The 24,667-nt window shown below is 32.8% G+C and overlaps 2 protein-coding genes, 1 long non-coding RNA gene and 1 pseudogene across 7 annotated transcripts; 1 reads left to right on the plus strand and 3 right to left on the minus strand.

Moving 5' to 3' along the window:
- Window positions 1-1,690: 1,690 nt before the first annotated feature.
- Window positions 1,691-4,577, minus strand: LOC146935987 (putative disease resistance RPP13-like protein 1; annotated as a pseudogene). The gene is made up of 3 exons (XR_015030419.1): window positions 4,444-4,577; window positions 2,107-3,883; window positions 1,691-1,814 (listed from the first exon to the last, which is right to left on the minus strand). The product of XR_015030419.1 is annotated as a putative disease resistance RPP13-like protein 1 (transcript).
- A 1,231-nt stretch (window positions 4,578-5,808) lies between these two features.
- Window positions 5,809-10,430, minus strand: LOC146935988 (putative disease resistance RPP13-like protein 1). Of its 4 annotated transcripts, none has more exons than XM_085750986.1 (4): window positions 7,949-10,430; window positions 7,718-7,853; window positions 6,587-6,898; window positions 5,809-6,384 (listed from the first exon to the last, which is right to left on the minus strand). In XM_085750986.1, the coding sequence occupies exon 1, from the start codon at window positions 10,297-10,299 to the stop codon at window positions 7,951-7,953; it is 2,349 nt and encodes a 782-aa protein (XP_085607112.1). In that variant the 5' UTR covers window positions 10,300-10,430; the 3' UTR covers window positions 5,809-6,384; window positions 6,587-6,898; window positions 7,718-7,853; window positions 7,949-7,950. The 4 variants fall into 4 exon arrangements, with proteins under 4 accessions (XP_085607112.1, XP_085607110.1, XP_085607109.1 ...); XM_085750984.1 differs by having other exon boundaries at window positions 5,809-6,422; window positions 6,587-6,903; XM_085750983.1 differs by having other exon boundaries at window positions 5,809-6,422; window positions 6,587-6,922.
- Window positions 10,431-11,605: 1,175 nt separating this feature from the next.
- On the minus strand, window positions 11,606-23,908 carry LOC146935989 (putative disease resistance RPP13-like protein 1). Its single transcript, XM_085750978.1, has 5 exons — window positions 23,613-23,908; window positions 23,378-23,434; window positions 12,707-16,310; window positions 12,030-12,085; window positions 11,606-11,913 (listed from the first exon to the last, which is right to left on the minus strand). Exon 3 carries the CDS (start codon window positions 16,301-16,303, stop codon window positions 12,782-12,784), a length of 3,522 nt encoding a protein of 1,173 aa, XP_085607104.1. The 5' UTR covers window positions 16,304-16,310; window positions 23,378-23,434; window positions 23,613-23,908; the 3' UTR covers window positions 11,606-11,913; window positions 12,030-12,085; window positions 12,707-12,781.
- Window positions 20,356-22,965, plus strand: LOC146935990 (uncharacterized). Its single transcript, XR_015030420.1, has 3 exons — window positions 20,356-20,618; window positions 21,294-21,490; window positions 22,797-22,965. It is a non-coding gene; the product is annotated as an uncharacterized LOC146935990 (long non-coding RNA).
- Window positions 23,909-24,667: the final 759 nt, after the last annotated feature.

Raw genomic sequence — 24,667 nt, forward strand, 5'->3', positions numbered from 1 at the left:
TTTTATGTATAAATATGATGAAATATACATTTTTAATAAATATGATGAAAATTAGTATCAGTGTCCCAATATCATAACTGATTTTGATATGGTCAAATTTGAGGAATGATACCGCCAAACTCTCAAGCATCCTCCCAGTGACACATGCTTACGGTCTTAAAGAAGTCAATGATTTTCTTTTTTGTTAAATAATTTAATGACTATATTTTTACCTTTCTAAAATGAATAAGTGAAGAGTCTAGGATTCGAACTTTGTTTCTTGCATACAAGGTTATAGACCGACATAACTTTTTTTTTTTGGGTGCTATACACCACGTAGTGTAAAACATAATAAGTCGATGATCATTTCTTTTTCAAAGCAGGTAAGTTTGAATTGTGTTATTTGAGTTTATCTACTAGCGCATGGGTAATTATGAAACCGTTTGGGAGAGTTTATGAAAACAACTTATGATGTGTCTTGTACGATTCGTACTTTGGTGGAGATCATTTGGTTGACTTTATTTTATATTTTGTTATAAAAATAACAAGCATTTAGAAATTACAAAGAGTTGCATAATTCGAAACAAAAATTACTAAACCTTTTGATTGGATGCATATAACATAATCCAAAACTCTTGATTCAATCAAGTCTCCATATAGCTAGGAAACTTCAAATGCATATTCTAAGCATATCTTTGATGCACTGGCTAACAATATTGAAGTAACATTTTTTTTTTTTCTTTTTAGAAAGACAATGCACATACGAGAAAACAAATCATCATATACAATATCAGTAGGCAGGTCTTTAAATTTATAAACCCTAGAGGTTGGAAACAAAAGATGTTCCATAAAATAAAATTATCAGGAAATATGCATCATTTTCCTTACCTCAGTCAAAATCATCAAACTACAATAACTCTTAGGAGCTTCGAAACAGCAGTTGATTGACAAAAACATTCTGTTGTAGAAAACTGAGTTCTGTCGCAGAAGCATGATTCGTAAATGTGGTATTAGTGTTTTATCAACATCAATGATCTCTACATGTGATTCAAGTGTGGATGAAGATGAAAGAGTTTGATGCCCTGCTACCACACAGAGCCGCATGCACACATTGAATATATACCACACGCAGTGTGGCAGTGGATCATTTGTACGCTAAGCTTTATTTTATATTTATTGAGATCGTAGCCTAAGCTTAAGTTAGTGTTTAAGGCAATGGCAACAGAATAGTTTCACAAACTTGTCTATTTTATTAGACTTCTTATACCAACTTTGGTCAAAAAATTGTTTTCTAAATGCCTAAAAAGAAAGATAGAATGATGTTACTTGGCTATCTGTGAATCTCATTTCCTCTAGTATCATTTTCTTCATGAATGTCATCATTAAACTTCTAACAGAAAATTATATATTAGTCCTGTTGTAATCATTACTTGTAAAAGAAATAAACAAACATAAGATATAGAAGTCATAGTGTATATAATTTACATGCACAATAATATCGAAATACTTCTGAATAGACAAGAATATCTTTAATGTGTAGTCTGGACAAAATTTTGTCGCAAGGGTGGTTCACATGATTGATCTACATTATTCCAAGCCAAATGAAAATTACAGGAATTCATGAAAAGAAGGAGGTATTGGACCAAATGAGCCTTCTTTCAACAACTGAAGCAGGGAACTTGGATTTTCTGTTATAGTTTAATCCAATAGTTAGCAAACTCAAAGATGTAGATTTTGAAAACTTGCATGTCAAGACAAGAGATGTTGTTGCAAATAATTTGTTTTCTTCAGCTGCATTTTCTACTTTTTTCTCGAGTCTCGTGTTTTATGGGCCCCTGAAATTACAGTGACAAGAATATTAAAGAGACCCCAAAAAAGGGAAACAAAGTCACAAGAATAACAAAGTGAAGATTATATGGTGAATTATATGAAAAAGAAGAGATTGGATGGCAAGAAGAGCATGGTTTCAGGTCACATGTAAGAGGTCAAAAACACCATTGCAACATATATCAGTATATCACAAACACCATGCACTGTTAAGCCTAAAACATAGTATCTTATGGATTATTTTTACTATTTAATAAAAAAATCTACTAATGTTGTAAACAGATTGGTGAATGTGGTGACCTGGCTGCAATAGCATCTCATCTAAGTCTCAAATCAAGAAATTGTCACAGAAGGGATGTGACAAATTGTATGCCAACGCTCCCCTTGCTCCTTTTGGTAAAGCTGCTTAATAAATGGACAGTCATGAAGTCCTTTAATTTTATGAATCTGCTTTAGTTTTCTATCACCATCTTCCAAATCAAGGCAGCACCAAATATGACGTGTTCTTTTAGAAATATCTTGCATGTTATCACCCTCTATTCGGAAGCGGAATTCTCCCGACACCGATTTCGCTAAATCATTGACAAGATCATGCATGACAAAGTAGTGCTTACCAGCCCATTGTGGCATAATTACTGATCGTTGAAAAAACGATATTGACACTAGATAATCGAAAAATTCATTACCCAACTCTTCTTCACTTTTGTCTCTTCCACAACACTTCAACAAACCTTTTGCCATCCAAAGTTTGATTAGTTCACCCTACTCAAACTCATAGCTCATGGGAAATATGGAACAGTAAGCAAAACAATGCTTTAGATTGGAAGAGAGATTAAGGTAACTCTTTCTCAGTATCGGGATTATGTTAAAGCCAACCTCTTCTAAACACCGCAAATCAGTCTCCATTATCTTAACCCACTCACGTTTAGAGAATCTTCTACGCAAGAGATTCCCCATTTCTGTCACAGTTAAAGGCAACCCTCCACACTTGTCTACTATTTTCTTGCCAATAATTTCGAGATTTGGATATTGACTCGCATTCCTATCATGAAAAGCTTGGCTCACAAATAAACTCCTACAACCACTCTCTTCTAATTGCTTTAAATCAAATAGTCGGGTGGATCTCATGATGGATGCTACTTCCTTGTCATGCGTTGTCACGATTATCTTGCCTTGAGAAGATCCATGGTTAAAAGGAAACAATAACTGCTCCAAAAATTCTCTGTTCCTTTTATAATTACAGTCAAGAACAAGCAAATATTTCTTGCCCGTTAGCAATAGTTGCAATTGACGTTGGAGTATTTCCAAGTCTTTACTTTTTGGTGGAGAACAAAATGACCTGAGAATTGATTTGGTGAGACCAACAAGATCATAAGATTCTGAATCATGGACCCAAGCTTTAAGTTCAACATGCTCCATCATCGTAGGATCATGGTAAACAAGCTGCGCAAGGGTTGTATTACCTGTCCCAATCAGGCCCACTATACTGATTATGGGTACTTGGTTGTTGTCACCGTCACTGTCTGAAATTAAAAATTCGATTATTTCCTCTTTCTCATTCTCTTTACCATATATGGTACAATCATCATCCACCCAAATCTGCGGAGTGACTCCATCTTTGTTACTTGCTTGAAGTCCCAATCTATCCTTTTTCTCCGCAAGAAACTCTACCTTCTGTATCAATGCTTCAATCCTAGCCTCAAATCCTCGATTAACAAAAAGTGAAAGAAAGTGTTGTATCTTTCCCTTTGGTTGTGCATCAGTAGCAATCACATCCAGCAGTTGGTCTACTTCATATACCTCGTGTTTGAGATCATCAAGCCAATTCTTCACGTCTACGTTTTGGTACTGCTTTACCTCTGCATCATCAAGCACTTCATTGATAGAATCCAATGTGATTTCAAAAATTTTCACCAACCCATCATCAAAGTAGTCTCTGAAATAACTTGAAGACAGCCTCTCATGAATGACTTGAAACACATATGAAAGAAATGCCCCACCAGCCATGATATTAATTAATTGAACAAAGACAGAAGGACCGCAGATCTGAGCGCGGTTCACAACTCTGAAAGGCTAGCTATCTGCAAGAATTGGTGAAACAGAACAAGTCAATATGATTGAATGTTTTTGTTTTTATTAACATAATTTTTTATTTATGTTAAAAATACTGGAGGGTGTTTTAGATACTAGCTGGATCATTATCCAATTCAAAATTTTGAATAACATGATAATGCTCAGGAAACAAAAATTTCATATTGATCAAAGATTCTAAAGACACTACTAATCTTCCATAAGAAAACGATGAATTTTTACAAGGTTAACAAAATATATACTCTTGTAAAACAAGAAATTAGGCTCCTCCTGTGAAAAAGGCAACTTATGACCATGTTTTTGTGTTTAACAACGTTATTTTAAGACAAAACAAAAAGATATGAACATGTTTTTATGTTTAACAACGTTCTTTTAAGACAAAACAAAAAGATTAAAAGCACTAACATATTAATATATATTGCTCAAAATTCCAAAAAGTTAAACAAAAACCTTTTGAAGCAAAATTCAAGAACAAATGAAAAGTAAAAAAGAGCAATATTAATGAGCTGGGTTGAAAAACTAAGATAGAGAAGAGACAAGATGCACCTGATGCAGCTAGAAATGAAGTAATTTTCTTGGCCTGTCAAACTGGAAAATTTGATTGAAGAAGTTGCAATAGAAACTTAGCTAAAGCTTTTTCTGACCAAGTGGCTGAGATTATTGCAAACTCATTCATATATTGATATTTTTGTTTATTAGGGGAAAACCAACGAATTACATAAAACCAACTCAATTGATAGTGTGAGTGAGTGAACTATAGTACTTAATCCGGGGTCACGGGTTCAACTTCCACTGAAGGTACGAATTAGTTAGTTATTACTTTTGTTAGATTTTGGAGTGAGGGGAGAATATGTTTTTCTTTTCTAAATTATGAAAAGAAGTGTGATTCAATTGTTATATGACTATATATCATGGTATTTATTATTTTAATATTTTTAAAATCTTAAATATATAGCCTCTTCAAAAAAAAAATCTTAAATATATATTTTTTAAAAACTAACACTACTGTATTAATAAGGTTGAATTCAAACTCATGATTTCTGGTTTAGCTCGAAGAGATCCTTTAACATCCCATTCAATTCCGCTTGTGTTCTTCCCATAAAAATTAGAGGGATGTCACTAAAAAAAAAGTCCTTCTTTTAATACCCTTTAAAATCTCCCTCCTAAATAAATAAGTGAATGAATATATGTTCTATGACAATTTGTTGCAGACAACTTTGAAACATAGTTTCAGAAGACCTTTATAAAAGTATGTGAAATATGTTTCATTATAATACTTGAATACAAACCATGAACAAATTGGAATGGATGGAATTTACACAATGTCAGCCGCTTCCCTTGCTTACATCAAGATCGTGATACTCTATGTTGAATCCAAATCACCTTTGTGTAAAAGAAACAAAGACCAAAATTTTTGTTGCGAATGTGCATCGCATGCTACACTACATCTTTTTAGCAGCAAGAACAATGCCTTCTCTACCTAAACATGTACGAAGCAGACAGTAAGCAGAATATAAATGAAATTACCCTAAAAATCTGAATGAGCAAAACTCAACTTTTCTATCCTTATGTTTCGTTTTTCTAATTTCCAATTTATTATATACTCAGTTAAGTGTAGCCTAACAATGCAGAACTTACCATTGTAAGTACTATCTTTGAAAGCAATGAGCATGTCTGGTACATATTTCAAAATAAACTATATTTCATGATTCAATCGGTACAAAATACAATTTTATTTGAAAGAAGCCCTCATAAGTCACAAACTTCGACAACTCAGTAGGATATAGAATAAGAGGTGAAATTTCCAAATCAATATTAGCTTGTACAAGTTTATCTTATCCCCTAAGTTCTATTGCCAAGAAATATCAAGATTGGGTTAGAAGAAATTAAATTCAATAATATTAAAGAAAATTACTGAAACAAGATTTGTATTACTGAATAGAGATGATTACAACAAGACAATTAGAGATCAATAGAGCGAAGAAAAAGATTTAAGAGGAATGTGACAGTTTACATGGCACGTTGCCCATAAGTATGTTAGAACAGCAAACACGTTCAAAAATCAAAAGATTAAAGAAACAGTAAATAATGAACAAATAATGTTTGGTAACAAAGTTAGACCAATATCGCCTATGTCTCCAACTGCAGAGCAGCTGCAGTTCCTTTTTATTATGAGTGAAAGATTAAGGTTTACAATGCCCAACTTGTGTATAAAACTATTATTCAGACTACAACATCACCCCTCAACCGTACCCCCAGTCACCATCACGCAACAAACTATGATACCATTGTTCCTTATGCTCATTTCTCAGTCTTTACCCTCCAATTCTTATCACTTTGAGAACTTAGGCAAGTGTTCAATTTGTTCTTTTTTCATCAGTCTTCAATTCAGAAAGTGATTTGAAATTGAAACCATATTGTCGACAACTTGAAGCAAAAATGGCATCTTTCCATAAGCATCACATCATCCGTATGCTTCATCCAAACCTACAACATATGGTAGCAACATTTTGGTTCATAGGTTCCTATATGATAAACAATAACATGTCATTGTATCCAAATACTTCTGATTAGGCTTTCTTTTAAGCGTAACCTGAAGGATTTTTCATCCATACAAAGATCCATATGAATTTTTTAAAACTGTACAGCAATTAGCTAAGCATCCAAGAGATAAATGATTGAAACTTACCTCATGAAAATTACAGGCACTCGTGAAAAGGTATTGGATTTTCCATAAACGTCCGGGAGGTTAACAGACAGAAGATGCTGATTTTGAAAACTTGGCTGTTAAGACAGGTTAAGCTCTTGCAGTTACTTTGTTCTTCAGCTGCAATCTCTCCTTGCCACTGATGATGAAATGGTTTGGAGGGACTCACGTAGACTGTGATCCAAACAACATCGAAGCTCCCGTCCACCATGAGAACAGAGGTTTTTTCTTGAGTTGGATGCCATTGAATCCACCAAAATTCCCTTTGGCAACAAAGTGGATGTCTCAGGTTTTCTGAGCTGACACAAAAGGAAAAGACTTCAAAAAATATGATACACAAAGTCAGAAGAATAACAAAGGGGAATTGTGCTTTGCAAGTAGTTGCAGATAACTTTGAAACATAGCCGTCTCATTGGTTATAATTATAATGCCATCCAGCTGCATTTTTCAAAGTAAAATAAATTTCATGATTCAATCAGCGATATAATAAAGCTTTTAATACAACTTTATTTGACAGAAGCCCTCATTAGTAACAACTTTCGACAACTCAGTAGGATTTTGAATAAGAGGTCATCATATGCCGAAATCATTATTGGCACAAGTGTATCCCCTAAAAATATCAAGATTGGATTAGAAGCAATTAAATGCAATAATATTAAAGAAAATTAAAGCTCTGTTATATGATTTCTATCAAACCATTTTGTGTTTTTTTATTGCACCGGTTTTCAGAAGACTATCTGTTGGAAACTGATTTTAATTGTAAGAATTCGAACTGAAACTCGATTTTTGTTACTGAATAGAGACTGATTGTGTCAGTTTACATCAAATAACTACCTAATCTCCCAAATGCATAACTTCTTTAAGACTCTCTAGGATAAAAAATTGGCTTATTTCTCACATTAAAAAATTAAATTAAGACTCTCTAGGATAAAAAAAAAGGTTTCTAATTTCCAAAGTAGTTTCAGATATGGACACAAATATAGAACACAATCCATAGATATTCTGATGATTAAAAGTTGGGAAGAAAAACACATTATAAAATAAGGGAAGATGACAGTTACGAATTAATTAATCAGCATCTAATTTTGTTGAAGTTCAAAACTATAAATTTACCTGAAGAAGAAGAAGATAAATCTGAGCAGAAATTGAATCACCATCACAGTCCAATAAATAAATCTTAACAAAATCAAGACAATCATCATTTCCCAAACTACCCTCACACCATTCCAAACACAGAATCCCTCTCAGCCTGAGAAAATAAATTGAAGTCAGAAAATAGTGATATAAAATTAAGAAAATAAATTGATGCAATTGTTTGGTTAAGAATAGAATATATGTTCGTACCTTCAGAACCACCAAAAATGGGATTCCTGCCTAATTCCGTCAATCTCCACATTCCGGATGCGACTAATTGTATGCCAACACTCTCCTCTCTCCTTTTCATACTTCTCCTTAATTAATGGACAATTTCTAATTACCAAGTTCCAAAGAGAGTATACCTTCTCTGGCAAGCGCTCAAGACTAGGGCAGTTGACAATATCTAGAAATTTGAGAGATTTGAGGTGGAGAAAACCCTTGTTGTTCATTTTCCTTAGATTTGAACAATTATTCAAATTAAGAAACAAAAGAGTTGGTGGCAGCAGATTCTCCTCTGGGAATGACTCCACGTTTTCAAACTCATCACTAACTTCAAATGAATACAAGGAATTGAGTTGGAACAAACCCCACTCCTCTCTCGAACCAATCAGTTTTGGGCAATTGAATATTTTCAGTTTCCTCAAGTTGGAAGGCAAACCACCCATTGGAAACGATTCCAGCTCTGGACAATCGTACAGATACAGATAATGAAGTTTGGTGAACAAGTGTAGTGAAAAAGACAAGGAGGAGAAGCACCATCCTGTTATAGAAAGATCGCGAAGAGAATCATAGCAACGTAAATCCAAAGAGGTACATTTTACAAAGCCAGTAAAATCCAATTTCAACTCTTCAACGAGGGTAAAATTTATTAAACTTTGCTCCACGGAGAACTCAGTGTACCGATTTCTACGAAGGACAAACCTTTTCAAGCTGGATGACAATGCATTTACCAAAATGCTATCACATCCTATTATCTCTAAATGTCTGATATTATCACCCTTGGGAACTGATACCTTCAACTGTTCACAATTATAAAGTTCCAGTTTTTGTAAAGAAGGAAGGTGTTGAGGCAGCAAGGCCCTTTTTAATTTGGGACAATTTCTTATAGTAAGCTCTTTAAGCAAAGGAAACCCTTCAAGACAAAACCATTCCTCCCAATTGATCATATCCACCAATTTCAAAACTTCAAGGGACCTGAACGGAACATTTGTTGTACTATTGTTGTAAAACTCTTCGCCGATGATCTTTATTCCGTTACAGTTTGAAATAGAAATCTCCTTGAGAGAGGGGAATTGCCCAAGCATCGGTAAATGGGAACATAGTACACAATCCTTCAGTTTAAGAGATACTAAGTTGGATAAATGAAAACCACTTAGCCAATTTGGAAAGCTACTGCCATTGTAGTATGTGATGGTGAGACTCTTCAAATTGCTATTTGGTTGAAGAGCCTCAAAGACAAATACATTGCATTCAACTATTGAGCCATCCATTTCTTTTCTTGTACCATTAAACATCAAATGTAATTCTTCTAAATGCTTCTTATCTTTTAAATTGGCTGTCGCAGCAACTGCAGGATCAATCACATTACCCAACCCTTCAATATGAATTGTTCCATGAAGATGGTTTAGTTTCTCCAACTCCTTAAGATCAGGCTCATTTTGCTCTTCCACAATAAAATAAGTCAAGGCCTGAAGATTGTTTAGATTTCCTATATGCTTTGGCATCTTCTTTATACTAGGGTGATATCCCATATTGTTAAGACCTTGGTAATCTCTTCGATTTGAAAGTTCAAGATGACGTAAATTGACGAGTTTTGAGAAATTTGAAGGGAGCTCTGTCAAATTACTACAAGCTTGCAATAAGAGTGTTTGCAAATTATACAACATACAAATAGAATCAGGTAACCTTGTAATCTTTGTGTAAGAAAGGTCTAGATAACGCAAAAGCTTTAAATTTCTTATCTCATCAACTAGCTCTGAGAGACCGCAATGTCTAAATTTTAACATCTGCAGAAATTTAAGTCCTGAAAACAGATCACGTTGCACAGTTTTGCTTATTGACACACCCCTGCCACCTTGTAGTATCAGACTACGTAGTCCCTTAAGCTGACAAATTGGCTCTAGTGATTCATCAACACAATTTAATTGAAGAGAGCACCAAATGTGACGTGTCCTTTTAAGGCTACTTTCCACCCTGGCTCCCTCTATTTGCATACAAAATTCACCTGACACTGATTTTGCTAAATCATTGACAAGATCATGCATTAAAAAGCAGTCCTCATAAGAACCAAACATTGAATTAGATTGTTGGAAAAATGAAATTGACTCGAGATCATTGAAAATTTCATTACCCAACTCTTCTTCAGTTTTCTCTGATCTGCAACATTTGAGTAAACCTTCTGCCATCCAATACTTGATTAATCCACCTTTGTCAAACTTATAACCTTTGGGAAATATAGAGCAATACGAAAAACAATGCTTCCGATTGGAAGGGAGATTATGGTAACTCAGTCTCAGTACTGGATTAATATTATTTTCCGCGTCTGATAAATGCCACATATCAGTCTCCAATAACTTAATCCATTCATGTTGAGAGAATTTTTTTCGCAAGAGTTGGCCCAATGTTTTTATAGCTAATGGCAACCCTCCACACTTGTCCACTATTTCCCTGCCAATTGATTCAAGATTTGGGAGTTATACTTGTTGTGGAGTGTGCTTTTGATATAAAACGGCATAACCGAGTGTGGCTTTAAGTACCTTGGCTACTAAGTCACCTCGGATTGTTCGTTGCCAATTAAGCAACAAATTGCTCAACTGCATAGCCAAGCTTAACACAATGAATTTATTTAGGGTTAATAGTGTTTTTCACCCCTGTAATATAGGCTATTTCCGGTTTTCGCCCCTGTAAAATTTTCGGTTTGATTGCATCCTTGCAAAACTTATTTTTTTCCAGAAAACACCCATCCCCAGTCCAACTCAGCAAATTTGCTTACGTGGCGCTGATTTGACATTTTTTTTCATTTTTTATTTTTTTATTATTTCCACATCAGATTTTAATTTTAAAATATTTGAAAATAAATTTTCAAAAATAAAAAAAATCATAAAAATATTCAGTTTTTTTCCAAAAATTTAAAAAATCTAAAAATAATTTTTAAAAAATTCAGAAAAAATATTAAGATTTTTTCCAAAAATTAAAAAACAGAAAAATAGTCATATTTTTTATACAAAAAATTTAAAAATCGAAAAAAATCTAATTTTTGAAATTATTAACATATTTTTTCGAAATTTAAAAAATTAGAAAAAAAAATCAGAAAATATAATCAGATTTTTTTAAAATTAAAATGATTTTAAAAAATTCTGGAATTTAATTTTCAAAATACAAAAAAAATTAAATTTTCAAAATAAAAAAAAGGTCATAAATTCTGGAAAAAATTTCTGGAAAAAAATTAAAAAAATTCTGAAAAAAATTTAATTTTTAAAAATCTGGATACAAATTTAGAGGGTTTTATAAAAGTCGTGGAAATTCCATTTTTCCTAGAATTAAGCTCTTCCTTAGGGGAGGTAGAAATCATAAAACCAGAAAAGTCGTGGAAATTCTGGAATTAAGCTCTTCCTTACAGGGGCGAAAACCAGAAATGACCTATATTACAATGGTGAAAAACACTATTAACCCAATTTATTTATATCACACATTTACGGGGAAGGAAATCATTGTGCAGATACACTAGCTTCTAGAGGTTTATCTCTTTCTGAGTTTACTTGGTGGAATACCACGCTTGTTGTGATTATGTAGGACCCCTTGAAATGCTACATAACAACACAAACTAAGTGATCCTGCTTTGACTCACACATGATATTAATGACATTTTATCGGCAAATATAATTTACTATTGAAGTAAACTTGTATCACCTAAACAGATACAATAACAGTTGAGCCATTTTCAACATTTGTCTGTGTGGAACAGGTATGTCCAAGAAATGGCATTGTCACAAGAAATGTCTAACACTTTAACAATACAAGAAGCTGAAACATTGATGCATTGTTATCACCTAAAATTCTATTCTCTCTCACACACATATTTCTTCCACTTGGAGTATATTAACTTCGTCCTGCTGCTCCTCGTTTCTTTGTTCACGCAAAAAAATTAACTACAACTTCAGATATTCATGGCACTGCAGAATAAGAAGTACGTTATAAGGGATACGGGTCGTTGGTTCATCTTTGCACAATATACAATCTTACAAAACAATAATTAGTTGTATACATAAAGTAATCTTTGCACTATTACCTGAAGAGTCTTAATTTGGCTTCAAGGTCTTCAACAAAGGTTGAATATTCGCCAACCTACAGTATAGAATGAATTCTAAGTACACAAATCAAATTATTTATTGACCAAAGTACAACGTGATCATTTTGAAAATATATTTGAAGTCTTCAGCAGAGTAGGTCCATAGAAATAGAATAGTTTGCAATATGAACCTAATTTTACAGTAATAATTTGGAATAGTATTGACCTGAATTTGCTAATATTTGTTTTGAATGTCATCATGAAGTGTAGTTGACAAACAAAAATACAACTGAATGATTGTAAAAGAATAGAAAAATTATTGTTAAACTTGTGCATACACCTAGATCCATTTGTTTTCAGTTCTTCTCACCCACTGATTTTACTTTGGCTAATTTAGCTGTTATGGAGCACTTTCACCATATCAGTGGTTGATGAAGCTCAGATGGAATTCCCCTTTTGTTGGCTAATTGGATTTCAGCTCTTGGATTAGACCAAAAAAGGGATTTGCTAGCACTATGTGATTATCTACAAGACTACAACCTCGAACATGTTAATTTTGTAGTTTCAGCATCAGTTAATTAACGTTAAAGAGATTAAAAAAGGGTGCTACTATGTGATTCAGATTTTTACTATTCACCAAAAAAGTAAAAAAATAAAATAAAGATTCAGATATTCACCTATAGTCAAAGTATCTGTATCTGGGAGCCATAACTTGGTCTTGCTAGCACTATGTGGCGGTGGGGATTAGCATCTCATTTCTGATCAATGAAGTCAATCTTCACAAAAGGGATGCGACGAATTGTATGCCAAGGCTCTCCTCTCTCCTTTTCATACTTCTCCTTTATTATTGGGCAATATGTAATCCACAAACTCACAAGGGAGTTGGGTAGAGTCTCCTTCTCTGGCAAGCTCTCAAGACTAGGGCAGTTGCTAATAAATAGTCTTTCGAGAGATTTGAGGTGGAGAAAACCCTTGTTGTTCATTATTCTTAGCTTTGAACAATTTTTCAAATTAAGAGTCTGAAGAGTTGGTGGCAGCAGATTCTCCTCTGGGAAGGACTCCACGTTTTCAAACTCATAATCACTAACACAGAATTCTTTCAAGGAATTGAGTTGGAACAAACCCCACTCCTCTCTCGAACCAATCAGTTTTGGGCAATTATATATTCCAAATTCAATCAAGTTGGAAGGCAAACCACCCATTGGAAACGATTCCAGCTCTGAACAATCGAAGAGATCCAGAGCAACAAGACTGGTGAACAAGTGTAGAGAAAAAGGCAAGTAGGAGGAGCCCCATCCTTTTATTGAAAGTCTTCGAAGAGAATCATAGCAACGCAAATCCAAAGAGGGACATTCCACAAAGCCAGTAAAATCCAATTCCAACACTTCAAGGAGGGTAAAATTGATTAAACTTTGCTCCACGGAGAACTCAGTGTACAGATTTCTTCGAAGAACAAACCTTTTCAAGCTGGATGACAACACATTTACCAAAATGCTATCACATCCTGTTATCTCTAAATGTCTGATATTATCACCCTTGGGAACTGATACCTTCAACTGTTCACAATTATAGAGTTCCAGTTTTTGTAAAGAAGGAAGGTGTTGAGGCAACAAGGCTCTTTTTAATTTGGGACAATATTTTATAGTAAGCTCTTTAAGCAAAGGAAACCCTTCAAGACAAAACCATTCCTCCCAATTCTTCATTCTCTCAAATTTCAAAACTTCAAGGGACCTGAACAAAACTTTTGTTGAACTATTGCTGTAAAACTCTTCGCCAATGATCTTTATTCCGTTACAGTTTGAAATAGAAATCTCCTTGAGAGAGGGGAACTGCCCAAGCAGTGGTAAATGGGAACATAGTACACAATGCTTCAGTTTAAGAGATACTAAGTTTGATAAATGAAAACCACTTAGCCAATTTGGAAAGCTACTGCCATTGTATTCTGAGATGGTGAGCTTCTTCAAGTTGCTGTTTGGTTGAAGAGCCTCAAAGACAGATACATTGCATTCAACTATTGAGCCATCCTCTTTTCTTGAACCATTAAACGTCAAATCTAATTCTTCTAAATGCTTCTTATCTTTTAAATTGGCTGTCGCAGCATCTTCAGGATGAATCACATTACCCAACCCTTTAATAAGAATTTTTCCATGAAGATGGTTTAGTTTCCCCAACTCCTTAAGATCAGACTCATTTTGCTCTTCCACATTAAAATAAGTCAAGGCCTGAAGATTGGTTAGATTTCCTATATGCTTTGGCATCTTCTTTATACTAGGAAATTTAAAACTTGGGTAAAAAAGGCTTTCATAAGGAAGTTCAAGATGACGTAAATTGACGAGTTTTGAGAAATTTGAAGGGAGCTCTGTCAAATAACCACGGCCTTGCAATAAGAGTGTTTGCAAATTACACAACATACAAATAGAATCAGGTAACCTTGTAATATTAGTGTGAGAAAGGTCTAGATAACGCAAAAGCTTTAAATTGCTTATCTCATCAACTAGCTCTGAGAGACCACAATCTCTAATTTTTAACATCCGCAGAAATTGAAGTCCTGAAAACAGATCACGTTGCACATTTTTGCTTATCGACACACCAAACCAGCCTTGTAGTATCAGACTACGTAGACCCTTAAGCTCAAAAATTGGCTGTAGTAATTTATCATCACAATTGAATTGAAGAGAGCACCAAACATGTCGCGCCCTTTGAAGGATACCTTCCACCTTAGCACCTTCTATTTGCATACAAAATTCACCTGACACTGATTTTGCTAAATCATTGACAAGATCATGCATTAAAAAGCAGTCCTCATAAGAACCAAACATTGAATTAGATTGTTGGAAAAATGAAATTGACTCGAGATCATTGAAAATTTCATTACCCAACTCTTCTTCAGTTTTCTCTGATCTGCAACATTTGAGTAAACCTTCTGCCATCCAATACTTGATTAATCCACCTTTGTCAAACTTATAACCTTTGGGAAATATAGAGCAATACGAAAAACAATGCTTCCGATTGGAAGGGAGATTATGGTAACTCAGTCTCAGTACTGGATTAATATTATTTTCCGCGTCTGATAAATGCCACATATCAGTCTCCAATAACTTAATCCATTCATGTTGAGAGAATTTTTTTCGCAAGAGTTGGCCCAATGTTTTTATAGCTAAAGGCAACCCTCCACACTTGTTCACTATTTCCCTGCCAATTGATTCAAGATTTGGATGTTCATACACACTCTCGCCATGAAAAGCATGTGTCACAAATAAACTCCAGCAGTCGCTTTCGTCCAATTGTTGTAAATCAATTAATTTGGTGGATTTCAGGACATACACTAACTCTTTGTCACGTGTTGTGACAATAATCTTACTTCCAGAAGATCCATGATTAAATGGAAGAAGTAACTGCTCCCAATCTTCCTCCTTCTTGTGCCAAACATCATCCACAACAAGTAGATATTTCTTGCCTGTTAATATTTTTTGTAGTTCTCGTTGGAGTAGATCCAAGTCGTCACTGATTGCTGGAGCATGAAATTTGCTAAGAATTGATTTGGTGAGTCCAATAACATCAAAATTCTGGGATACATAAACCCAAGCTTTAAGTTCAAACCTCTCTTGTATCTTGGGGTCATTGTACACAAGTTGAGCAAGAGTAGTCTTTCCCATCCCACCCAAACCAACTATGCTGGTTACTGATACCAGGTTGTCATTGTCATTGTCTTCAAGTAAATAGTTGATTATGTCCTCCTTATAACCATCTCTACCATATATGAGAGATTCATTCACCAAAGATGTAGTTTGTGATCTTTCTGAAGGTTTCGAATTGAATCCAACTTCATTACGAGCACAAGTTCCTTTATTCAATTCCAGCATATCAATCTTCTGAGCAAGAGAATCTAGGCTCTTTATCAATTCTTTGATCCTAGATTCAAATGGATTAGTAAAAGTTGGAATGAAGTTGAAAATATTGCCAGAAGAAGGTTGAGATTCGGCCTTCAGCTTCTTGAGTGGTGCATCAGTAGCAATCTCATCTAATAGTTGGTCAGCCTCATACATAGAATGCTTAACATCACCAAGCCACGTCTTCACGTCTGGATTCACGTACTGCTTCTTTTCTGCATCATCCAGCACTTGGTTGATAGAATTGAGTATAGACTCAAGTTTGTCCACCAATGTCTCAAGTTTGACTCTACGAAAGTAATCTATGAAATTACTTGAAGCCAACCTCTCAAGAACCACGTCGGCAAAAGATCCAAGAAATGCCTCAACAATCATCTCAGCCATGACTTTTCTGTAACACAGAAAACATTTGAGATATGAGTGTGATGCACAATCTTGACTTGATACAACTCAGATGATATCATTTACTGTTGGCTTTAATGTTATGCCTTTAGTACTTCATTGTTTTGAAAGAAATATCATAAATAAAAAAAATAATACAGAAAATTTGGTCATGAAATCATGTGACTATATTAATTCAGGTTTCTATATTAATATCTCAAATATTTTTTTTTTTGAAGGAATCTCAAATATATTTTTAAATTTTAAAAATAATCAGTGCCTTTGTAAAACAAATAAAAATAAATAATCATTGTCTTTGTCTATCGTTTAGATATATTATCAAATACAATTCTGATTTTATTTATTTAGGATTAAATATATCATCGACGTTTTTTTAATAGATATCATCGAGGCTTCTATTTTTTTTCTTTCTCGGCCACTATCACAGTTTAATTGTTGTTGCATTTTGGTCTTATTCAAGAACAACAACAACTCCCATTAGTTACAAAACACCAAAACAAACTCAAATCCCTCCAAACTCCCTCAAACCAAACTTATCCAATTTCTTCACATTTAAGAAACACGTCACTCAAATAACAAATAAGTATTTATAATCCCTTAGCATTGACATTTTATGTTTTACATGTTAGATTTTTTTTTGTTTGAATTTGTAATGTTCCAGTGTTTAGCGTTTATGAAAATTTTGTTTTTTTTTTTGTAGTAAATGATCACATATTTGCATTGTGAATGTTGTTCATACTAGGTTTAAATTCAATGTGGTAGTTTAAAACTTGAAATAACACAATGAATTAAGATTATATATTTTGTTCTCCAAGTGTTTAATGAAATGATTGTTTTTTTTTTTTTTTTTTAGGAAATGAAATGAAATGATTGGTTGAGTTTTTGATTGATTTTTATTTCAGTTTATATGTTGTGTAGATATGGCTAACAGGCGCAGGCTAGGGAGGAAAACCATGAACGGTAGCTTACACAGAGAGAGGCAGACGGCGAACCCTATTCCTAAACAGGGACATGGACGTAGAAATGATGGGGAGGGGACCTCAAAGACGGATTCGTCTTAAGTTGTTGGTCGCTTAAAGATGTTTTTTTCCAAATATTTATTCTAACAGAGGTAATACTATTCAAAATATATTGGACACATTGAGAGATTCAAAAAATTTCTTTGGTGAATGCTAGAAAACATTACAGCCAATTTTTTGTGATATTTTTTGGATAATGCTTGATTTATTTTGCTAATAAAACTAATTAAATATCTTTTGTCAACAAAAAAAAACTAATTAAATATCTAAAACTTTTTTTTGTGTGAATAGGACACCAAACAAAAATAAAACTCGCAACCAAAAATAAGATTGATTAAAACAAAAATTCTAACTTTTAAATAATGATTCCTTTCACAAAAAAAAAAAAAACTTTTAAATAATGATTGCGAGAGAATGCACCTGTACACAAAAATTAGATGATATTGAAGTAAAAATGTGAATTTTAAATATTAAAGGAGTAATAATAAGGAGACAAAAAAAAAATGATTGCTTTGTTGGGAGAAGAAGAGTCGCGTAAGAGGTAGTTTTCGTAGTTTAAATTTTTTGCATGTTAGGCGTGAAGCCAACCAAGCTGCTCATTATTTAGCTAAATATGCTCTTAGGAATTTAGATTTCATATGGATCGAAGAAACTCCGCCTTGTATTTCTGCAGTCTTGGCATTTGATTTATTGCCAGACTTTCATTAGTGAAATCGTCTTTAACGTCAAAAAAAAAAAGAGTCGCGTAAGAGAGGAGAGTAAATTTAAGAGTGTGGAGAATTTGATTATAGAGTGGGAGGACTTGCATAGAAAAAAAAAGAGTAACTTGCACAACTAATCTATGATAATTTTTGTGATAATTTTTATTTTCTCTTTTTTTATTGGTTAATAACATTAGAGAGAGGAAAAAAAAAGGGAGAGGATAATATCATGTAAATATGAAATAGATAATATAAAAGTTGTCACAAAATAGTTGTTCAAATAACATTTCTTTAGAAAAACATGACAAGATAAATTGAGTTTCTTTGTAATTGGCTCTAGGTGTAATGAAATGTGAACATATGGTGAGTGTATAAGTGTAAGTTAATCGACAAGGTTAGTTTAATGGGGGCTGAAATAAATATGTAATTGTATTATCGTAGGAATTTGATTCTCTCTGGTTTTGATTTAGGTTGTTTAATTAAACTTTAAAAAAAAAAATCGCTTTTTTCTAGTGGCTTGAACATTAAGAGTGTGTTTGAATGAGGTAAGTGAGAAATTTTAAAGAAATTAGAATTCTGGACAATTTAAATGATTCAATTAAATTACTTTCATTTCTCAATACTTTTGTTTGGATGGAGTAATAAAAAAATTCATTATCATCATTTTAGTGCAATTTTTATAAATTTTAATTTTTAGGTGCTAAATTTGAAAATTGAAATTAAGAGTTGATTTGTAAATTTCAAACATTTGAGGGGTCAAATTATAATTTTTGAAAATTTTGAAGGGCGAATTTGCAATTTTTAGGAAATTTATTGGGGTCAAATTAAAAAATTTGAAAAATTTGAGGACCAAAATGCAAAATTTTAAAAATTATAACAATGAAGAATTTTGAAATTATTAACATTTACGTCTCATTTGAAAAAATGTGTTTGGACAAAGAGTCTTGTTAATAAGTACTCCGAAGAAATTGTTTACGGTACAAAAAAAAAATCTCAAAAATACAAGTTAAATACATAAACAATACTCCAACTTAGTCTGTTTGGATGAGGCAATGGAAATTTTTTAAAGAATTTAGAATTTTAGACAATATAAATGATTTAATTAAATTACTTTCATTTCTCAATACTTTTGTTTGGATGAAGTAATAAAAAATTTCATTGTCATAAATTTTAGGCAAATTTTATAAATTTTAATTTTTTTTGGCCAAACACATCTCTCTAATAATGAGTGGCACACTTGCTTATCTATATATATGAAACACGGACATGTAATAAAGACTAAATAAAAGAAAGAAAATAGTAAGTTTGCCATATTAATTTTAGGGTTAAATATGTTTTTAGTCGTTACATTTTGCGCCCCTTTGAAGAATATTCACTACATTTCATTAAATGTTTTTAAAATCCTCACATTTTATCGTCGTTATCAAAATTAGTCCCTGCTGTTAATTCTCTAACGGAATGATGATGTGGCAGTTAGTGGGTCCCAATTATTTTAGGGTTAAATATGTTTTTGGTCCCTACATTTTGCGTGATTTTAAAGAATATTCCTTACATTTTAATAAATGCTTTTAAAGTCACGCAAAATGTAAGGATTATTCTTCAAAGTCACGCAAAATGTATGTACCAAAAACATATTTAATCCTAATATAATTGGGACCCACTAACTACACATCAACATTCCGTAAAAGAATTAACAGCAGAGACTAATTTTGATAACGGAGATAAAATGTGAGGATTTTAAAAACATTTAATGAAATGTAGGGACTATTCTTCAAAGAGGCGCAAAATGTAAGGACAAAAAAACATATTTAACCTTAATTTTATCAAATGATTAAATAAATTATTAAGTAGACAATAGAGATTTTAGAGATATGTGTTTGTTTCAAGTTTACCAAATTTATTACTAGGAATAACATTCTTTGAAATATAAAGATGAGAATTTTATTCTAAGGTATTTAGAAAAAATATGTTTTGTTAACTTTAGAATATTTCTAGGAACCAGGATTATAATAGGTAACTACTTATAAATTTATTCTCATCTCCATGAGAACTTTATTGTAATACCCCGCATGAAAAATTCAGTATCAGTTATTTTATCATTGAAAAATTTAAGAGAATGACTAAATGGTAATTGTGCATAAGACTTTTCAGGACCGAATCATATTATTCCAACGGACTATTGAGAATGGAATTTGCCGCTTAAAACTTTTAGGACATTTAATCGGATATTTAGTTTGAAGAAGAGTGTAAAAAGGGCAAAATGGTCATTTTTATTAAAATGAGTATATAAGACAAAACCATTAGAATTTTCCACACTTTCTACATCCTTCTTTTCCCCAAAAAAATCTGGTTTCTTCCCTTTTCCCTCACCCTCACAACCGACCTCTCTCTCCCTCTCACTCTCAAGTTCTCTCTTCTTTATTTTCTTCCAAAAATTCAACAAAACAATCACACAATATTGATTCTTGAAGCCTCTAGCTTATTTAACAAGCTCAGTCCTTCTCCTACCTTGCCCTGGTTGTGCCTCTTCTTCAAAATTCAGATTTTGGGTTCTTGCAAAATCAAGCTAAAAGTGAGGTAAAAGTGCTTATTTTGAGAAGAAATTTAAGTTATGTTGAGTAATTATAAGCATAAGCTGTTATTGCCTTTGGATTCTGATATAACTCTGTATTTTGGGCTGTTAGTAGTAGCTATTTTTCTGTTGTTGCTGTTTGGAATGGAAAGGTAGAAAGCTAGAAGCTAAAAGCCATAAGTTGTTCCAATAACTTCCATAACTGATTTTTGAAGTTAACATGTTAGTATTGCAGTAGAAATGGAACAGGAGCTGTCTATACATGTAATGCTTTGGTTCTGGAAAATTTGAATTGAAATTGAATTGTTTAGAGGTCATAAGCTGTCAGTTAAGCTGTTTTGAGCAAAATGCCTTAAATGACTAAGTTGTGAGTTCAAACTACTGTATAAGTGGTTCATAGGGCTAATAATACATGTTGGAATTGCTGTGTTAAAGGTTGGGTCGAAATTTATGTGATAGAAGTTATAAGTTGCTAGTTAAGTCGTTGAAGAATAGCTTAAGTTGGAAGTTAAGTTGTTTCAAGTGTTATTTTCTGAAGAACAGCTTATGAGAGATATGTTTAATTGTCATATGAGTAATGGAAAAATGATAAGCTGTTTTAGTAATGTTAAAAGTGCTTAAATGATAATTAAGCTATTTTAGAAGTGCTTAAATAGCCAAACGGCAAACTTCTGGTGCAGGGACTGAAATAGAATTTTTCTTGTATGCTGGTTGATTAAGTAAGAATATGTCACAAGTCAGTTGAGTTGTTTCGGAAAGGGAAAGACCTATAAGCCAAGGCATAAGCTATTTTGGAAAAGTGATTATGGAGTTTTGGAGATAGCAAAAGCTGTAGATTGTGGATAAGCAGCGTTGCAATTTCCGGGAGTGATTCACAGTGAGTTCCTTTAGTTAGAAAACTTCCATTTGGGTAGTTAAATTATGCCTTTAGAATAATAGAGTATGATTTAGTACATTAGTACATAATTTAGTGACAATATGATTAAGATTTATACCCTTGCTAGAGTACTCTAAAATAACTTTTATATTGATAAATATGATTATGGTAATGTAGAAGTTAGAGGAAAAATATTATGATAAGTTTTACGTGAGAATGAATAAATATGCAATTTCGGCGTTACGTAAAGTGAGAATTGTTTGATTTTATTACTTTATTTCGACTCTTAGCTAATATAAATTACACTTTTAAGGTAATATAATGCTTTAGCTTGGCTAAGACTCCAATTCTCATTATTGCCGAATATGTAGCCGAAATTGTATTATGCATATCCTCTAACCATACACTACCATAGTGTATATTTATTTGTGTAAAGGAATATTTAGAGTAAAATAGCCATTGAAACAAATTATTCATGGGTAGATTTCCAATCATTGGAAAGTAAAGAATTCTAAGTATGAAAGTTCGGCTTAATTAGTCGGATTTAATTTATCAGGATATGGGGAAAATTTTATATCCTTTTAGGAATGGCGTATGACAACGATATGCCTAGAACCTAAATAGGTTAGTATCAGAATTAATTTCAGAATAAAGACAGAATCACTACGTCTTTATTATCAGTTTCAGGATGTTTACATTATAAGAAAATCAGTTAAGATAAGTTATTCCTCTCTAACTCCCCGTCAGTAGTGGAGTTGAGGATTAACTCAGTTATCAGAGAATCAGTTCAGTTTATAATATTAAATAATTTATAAGTCATGGCTTTCGCTATTCCCGCCAGTTGGATACGAAAGGTTCCCGCCAGTTGGAACGGGCACTATCCGTAAGGATGACCCCATGACAATAAGAGGAGTCCGGTATCCCCGTCAGTTGGGTTCCCGCCAGTTGGAAATTAATACCGGTCAGAGTGGAATAAATTCCGGGGTTACTCCACCTGGGTTTATTCCGTAAAATCAACTCAGATAATATTGTTTGTTCAACGCTAACATTTCTAACATAATATGACAGACATTATGATTATGTTTATGATTTTGTCATTAGTATTAGAATTATATTAGTAATTCAGATAGCGATCCTAGTTATCCCCGATCGCTCAGTTATGCATGATAGAACAGTATAAACCCGGAATGGGTTAAGTTTAGAGACAGATGGCGATCCTAGGTTCCCTGTGATTGCCTACAATCTAGGATAGGTGGAACTCACTGAGACATCATGTCTCACCTCAATCCCTTTTATTTTATTTCAGATTCGCAGGTGGTGCGCACGCTGAACATTTGGTGATGAAGTAGCAGAAGAAGCTGGAAAATTATGTTTACTTGTCATTGCATGTATTTTGTAAACGTCATTGATACTCTTTCAGATGTATAAGACAAGTAATTCTATAATTTATTTGGAGAAATTTTTATTTATTGTAATTTTAATGTATCCAATACTAAGTTTAACGCACATGCTAAATATTCTAGATACATTTAGTATGGGTGTTACATTTATTCTCATTCTTTTCTTTATAAATTTTTTTTATTCCTAGGAACATTTTATACACGGGAATAAAATTTAGTAAACTTGTAACAAACATAAGCATATATATTTCTATCATTTTATTCCCAAGAATCAACAAATATAACTTGAAACAAACACACTCATATTAATTAATTAGAAAATACAATTGAAAAATAATAATGAATAAAGTATGACATCAAAATCGAAAGTAATACTCATTTTCGAACATTTTTCTTTTAACAATTTTGTCACTTGTTGAGGGAAGGACAATAGGACATCATAACATAATCTGAAAGATTAACTTTTGTTAACAAAGGTAGAGATTACCTGAAAAGTGTGCCAAAACAAATTGAGAATCTTTGTCGGAATAAATCAAACTGAGATCTGCCAAGGAAAGAGAAATTGTGAGAGAGTATAAAAAGATTAGAGAAAGATTTAGATGCAATATAAAATACGTCAAATATAAAATACTCTTATATGTCAAATATGGAATTTCAGTACCAAGAAAAGAGGAAGTAGTAAGTAACAAATGTGTATACTTTGAAAGAGAAAGTCAACTCACTTGGATTGTTCTTATGGTGTTGGTTGTTTAAAATCTTGGAGTATACCCTTCTTAAAATTTTAGATTGATTCTTCTCGATGTTAATTTCTGTCGACTATTTAGTTCTTCAAAAAGATTAATCGAAAGATTGTGAACAACTCATCATTATTGGACCAAAATATATGGATTGGGGTTAATACTGCAACAAATGCAAAAACTGTGAGATCTAAAAACAAATTAAACTTGAGAGTTGCAATGAAAGACTTAGAAGAAACACAACAAAATATCTATGAAGTTTCGTGTGGAGGAGAATGATGATGTGCATTTTTCTATCAACTGATTGAGCATAAATAATACGCGTCTTCCCACATACCCCACAAAAGCATGGCACCTTCCCACCACTTGCAAGGAAATACAATGGTAATTTAGGTAAGGGTTAATTAAGTTTTTAGTCCCTATAAATATTCACAGTTTTGTTTTTAGTCCCTACAAAATAAAATCACATTTTTTAGTCCCTGTGACATTTTCCTTAAGCATTTTAGGGACTAAAAATGATGATGGAAAAATTTTATAAGGACTAAAAATGTTGATGGAAAATTTTATAGGGACTAAAAATGCTGATGGAAAATTTTATAGGGACTAAAAAGTGCGATTTTATTTTGTAGGGATTAAAAATAAAACCGTGAATATTTATAGGGACTAAAAACTTAATTAACCCTTTAGGTAAATATCTTTTTTTTCCTTTTCAGTTAGAAAATTTAGGAAATGTAAAACACAATAATAATTTTTACTACTTTAATTATACCATTCACTTTTATTATTGTACTAGTCGAGATACCCGTGCTACAGCACTGGTAGCGCGGCTTCGCCGCGCTGTATGGCCGCGGCTCCGCCGCGTGTCGCCTCTCGGTTGCGCTTGGCATAGTTATTTTTTTGTCCATGGTGAAAATATGTAAAGTATTTAAAGCATAATAATGTATATATTGATCGGTAGTAATGAAAAATTATAAAATAATTAAATTTTAATATGAACAAATATATATTAAATTTTAGTATTGACGATATTAAAAAAACTA

This window comes from Medicago sativa, chromosome 3 (genome assembly GCF_051527215.1).
Source record: "Medicago sativa cultivar Bolivia chromosome 3, Bolivia_mono, whole genome shotgun sequence".
Lineage (NCBI taxonomy): Eukaryota > Viridiplantae > Streptophyta > Magnoliopsida > Fabales > Fabaceae > Medicago > Medicago sativa.

Bases quoted from the DNA above. Each gene is read 5' to 3' on its own strand.
- LOC146935989 (XM_085750978.1), bottom strand. From the start codon at position 16,303: ATGGCTGAGATGATTGTTGAGGCATTTCTTGGATCTTTTGCCGACGTG.
- LOC146935988 (XM_085750986.1), bottom strand. From the start codon at position 10,299: ATGTGGCATTTATCAGACGCGGAAAATAATATTAATCCAGTACTGAGA.